The 1,910-nt window shown below is 40.3% G+C and overlaps 1 protein-coding gene across 1 annotated transcript; it reads left to right on the top strand.

Annotated features, from left to right (window-relative positions):
* The first annotated feature begins 338 nt into the window (after nt 1-338).
* LOC113290842 lies at nt 339-737 on the top strand. Its single transcript, XM_026540432.1, has one exon. It carries the CDS (start codon nt 339-341, stop codon nt 735-737), a length of 399 nt encoding a protein of 132 aa, XP_026396217.1.
* The last annotated feature ends 1,173 nt before the right edge of the window (nt 738-1,910 follow it).

Below are 1,910 nucleotides of genomic sequence, written 5' to 3' on the forward strand. Positions count from 1 at the left end.
TCTCATGAGTCTATTTTACATGCTTTGGTTCTCTGCCCCTTTGCTATTCGTTTTTGGTTTCTCTCTGACTTCTGCATTAACTCTCAGTTTTTTAAAAATAAATCCTTCATTGATTGGTTGTTGTTTTAGTTAATTGGTCCTTTTTCTAGACTCCCTGATGAAGCCCAATGTCTTTTTGTTGCCATTTTGTGGTCTCTGTGGACTAGTAGGAATAACCTCATTTTTCAAAACATTCAGGAAAACCATACTATTGTCCTTGTTAGAGCTAGAGCCATGCTTTTAACTAGAAAAACATGTCTCATTGTCTCTCCTACTACTCATGTACACCTATGTGACAAATGGATCCCTCCTCTGTTGGATGGATAAAATGTAATACTGATGGTGCTTATGATGACATTTCTGGAGCTAATGGTGCAGGATATGTGATGAGATATTTCTCCAATAAAGCTTCCTTTTGTGCTTCCCTGGTCTTTGATGTTTTGTCTGTTGAAGAAGCTGAAGCCAGAGCTAATTGGGCAGTCCTGAAGAAAGCCTTGGAGCAATATTTAACTCATGTCATTGTGGAAAGTGATGCTAAGACTCTGATCGACCAATTTTCCGCTGGCCAGTTCGATGGAGATTCGCGTACGGATGCTATTTTCAAAGACATTCATTTTTTCTCTTCTAAATTAGTATCTTGTATCTTTAGTTTCCAACCACGTGTTTGTAATTCTGTAGCCCATGATCTAGCTCAATAGGCAAAAATAAACAATGTCTCTATGTACTAGTTTGTGCCTCCTGTTTGGCTTTTACCAACAGTTGAGGGGGATCATTAGCCTTGTTGAAGGCCTTTGGTTAAAAAAAATGTAGATTTTAACTTAACCAAAACTACAATTTCTCATTCCACCTTTCATATTTCCTTCGCTAGATCCACCGTTACCACCACTACATACACCAAAGTCACTTTCAGTACGATTTAGTCACTACCACTGATATATTGATCGGAGATATCACTTATAGTTTTTTTTTGTTTGATCTCTTTGATTAATTACCTCATAAACCTCTCTGATTTAATTGTGTTAACCAAGATAAAGATTGATTTTAGTTTTATAAACATTAAGATTACCAATACAGATTTAAATTTGTTTTATGTTTCAATATCTTTATGATTCCTGTTTGTATCATGATGGATTTTGCACATCATTGGTAACAACTTTGATGAAGATGACAAATAATTAAAGATGTTTGTGCTGAAGAAGATTTCAGATTTTTAAGTGGATAAACAAATGATCCATCAAGAAAACAAAATAGATCATAACTACGCAACAGAGGAACAATTTGAGATTTCTTTATAGCATAATTGTTCAGTGTAAGTTTAGATAGAGGTCTGAAATCAAGAGAAACATGACTGTATTATCGCACGCCTTCGTTTTAGCAGCCGTGAAGGGAAGGTGGTTGGCATGCCATTGGCACATGTGGCATGGCCGGCATGCCTTGGCACGGTTTGGGCGTGACCAAAACTAGGATTTTGGGCCAAAGGTTACCATGCGTTGGTTGGCGACCTTGGACGGCTAAGATTTTCATCTTAGATGGAAGGATGGCCGTTGATCTTCGCAAGCCTTTTTTTGGTAACCGCATAGGGAAGGCCGGCATGGTATGGCGCGACAAGGTGGCTGGCATGCCATTGGAACATGTGGCATGACCGACATGCCTTGGCGCGGTTTGGGAGTGACCAAAACTAGGGTTTTGGCGTTGGGCCAAAGGTTACCATGTGTTGGTTGGTGACCTTGGACGGCTGAGATTTGCATCTCAGATGGAAGGGTGGCCGTTGATTGTCGCACGCCTTTTTTTTGGCAGCCGTGAAGGGAAGGTCGGCATGGCATGGCTTAAGCGCGGCAAGGTGGATGGCGTGACATGCCTAGGCGTGGTTT

The sequence above is a fragment of the Papaver somniferum genome, chromosome 6 (assembly GCF_003573695.1).
Source record: "Papaver somniferum cultivar HN1 chromosome 6, ASM357369v1, whole genome shotgun sequence".
NCBI lineage: Eukaryota > Viridiplantae > Streptophyta > Magnoliopsida > Ranunculales > Papaveraceae > Papaver > Papaver somniferum.

Bases quoted from the DNA above. Each gene is read 5' to 3' on its own strand.
- LOC113290842 (XM_026540432.1), top strand. From the start codon at position 339: ATGGATCCCTCCTCTGTTGGATGGATAAAATGTAATACTGATGGTGCT.